We start from the raw sequence: 1,039 nt of genomic DNA, 5'->3' as shown, positions 1-1,039 counted from the left end.
TCAAATCCCTCACACCAAAGAGCCAGGTGAGGTTTCCTGGCTAAGCCCCGTCCCTCAGCAAACAGCTTCCACACGCCCTGTCCCCAAACCCAGCAGCTCAGCGGCAATCCAGGGGACAGGGCGCTTCCTGGGAAGGACGAGGAGAAGCGTGCTCGGGAGAGGCGAAGCGGACAAACGTCTGCCTCCTCCCTCCTTCAGCCACGGTCCCTGCCGCAGCCCCGCTTCCCTGGGCTGGAGGGGAGGAACGGGGGCACGAGGCGAAGCACAGGCTGACCCTCGCTGGGGGCACGGCCGGGTGCTGATGGGACGGGGTTTGGGACAGACAGGGTGAGGTGCGGGTGGACTCTCACCTCCTGGCATAGTCGTACAACGCTCGTTTCCGCTCCTGCAAGGACAGGTGCCGCTCCACGGGGGACTTTGCGAATTGCTTTGTGGCTGGCTGGAACAGAAAGCACAAGAGCCGTCAGCAGATGGTCACACACAGCCTGGAGAGCTCTCCAGCGGCTCTGCGAGGACCCGCCACGACAGTTCGGTCTCCAGTTCCCCTGGTGTCATGGCTGGTCCTGGACACAGGCATCGCGCTCTGGCTGCGAGCCATCAGACCAGAGGGGACAACGCAGCCACTAGGAGTACCTTGGAAGAAGGCACAGCTCCGGAGCCCTGGGTGCCAGAAGCAGCTGCAGCCTGGGAGGTAGACGGGGCAGGCAGGGCACTGCCAGCCTCCCTGCTTTCTGGGAAGAAGGGCACCCTCCCCTCCAGCAGGTTGGCAATGGTGGTGTCCACACAGTTGGTCTGGGCTGTGGGGACAAAGAGGATTTGTCAGAGAGGGAGCTCCTCCCACCCTCGCTGCCCCTGTGCCCCCCAGCGCAGCAGGGACACGGTTTCTGCTCTCAGGTGTCACAGACTGGCCAAGAAAGGCGATCCCGCGCCCTGGCTTACCCAGGTCTGTCCGGATGGCCTTCAGAGGCACGTGGGGCAGCACCTCCTTGACGCGCTGCGCCATCACCGCGATCCGTGTGTCCTCAGGAGCCGCAGCAGG

At 64.3% G+C, this 1,039-nt stretch overlaps 1 protein-coding gene across 1 annotated transcript in view; it reads right to left on the bottom strand.

Moving 5' to 3' along the window:
• Positions 1-350: 350 nt before the first annotated feature.
• AUP1 (ancient ubiquitous protein 1) overlaps positions 351-1,039 on the bottom strand; it is a gene marked incomplete at both ends in the record, with an annotated part of 7,690 nt that continues 7,001 nt past the window's right edge. The window contains 3 exons of the mRNA XM_010082485.1: positions 351-439; positions 634-797; positions 940-1,021. Of these exons, the coding sequence (XP_010080787.1) occupies positions 351-439; positions 634-797; positions 940-1,021 (335 nt within the window). The remainder of the gene's footprint in view (positions 440-633; positions 798-939; positions 1,022-1,039) is intronic.

Source organism: Pterocles gutturalis, unplaced genomic scaffold (genome assembly GCF_000699245.1).
Source record: "Pterocles gutturalis isolate BGI_N339 unplaced genomic scaffold, ASM69924v1 scaffold35709, whole genome shotgun sequence".
Taxonomy (NCBI): domain Eukaryota; kingdom Metazoa; phylum Chordata; class Aves; order Pterocliformes; family Pteroclidae; genus Pterocles; species Pterocles gutturalis.
Note: the sequence above shows the minus strand (reverse complement) of the source record. Positions and strands in the feature narration are given on the sequence as shown.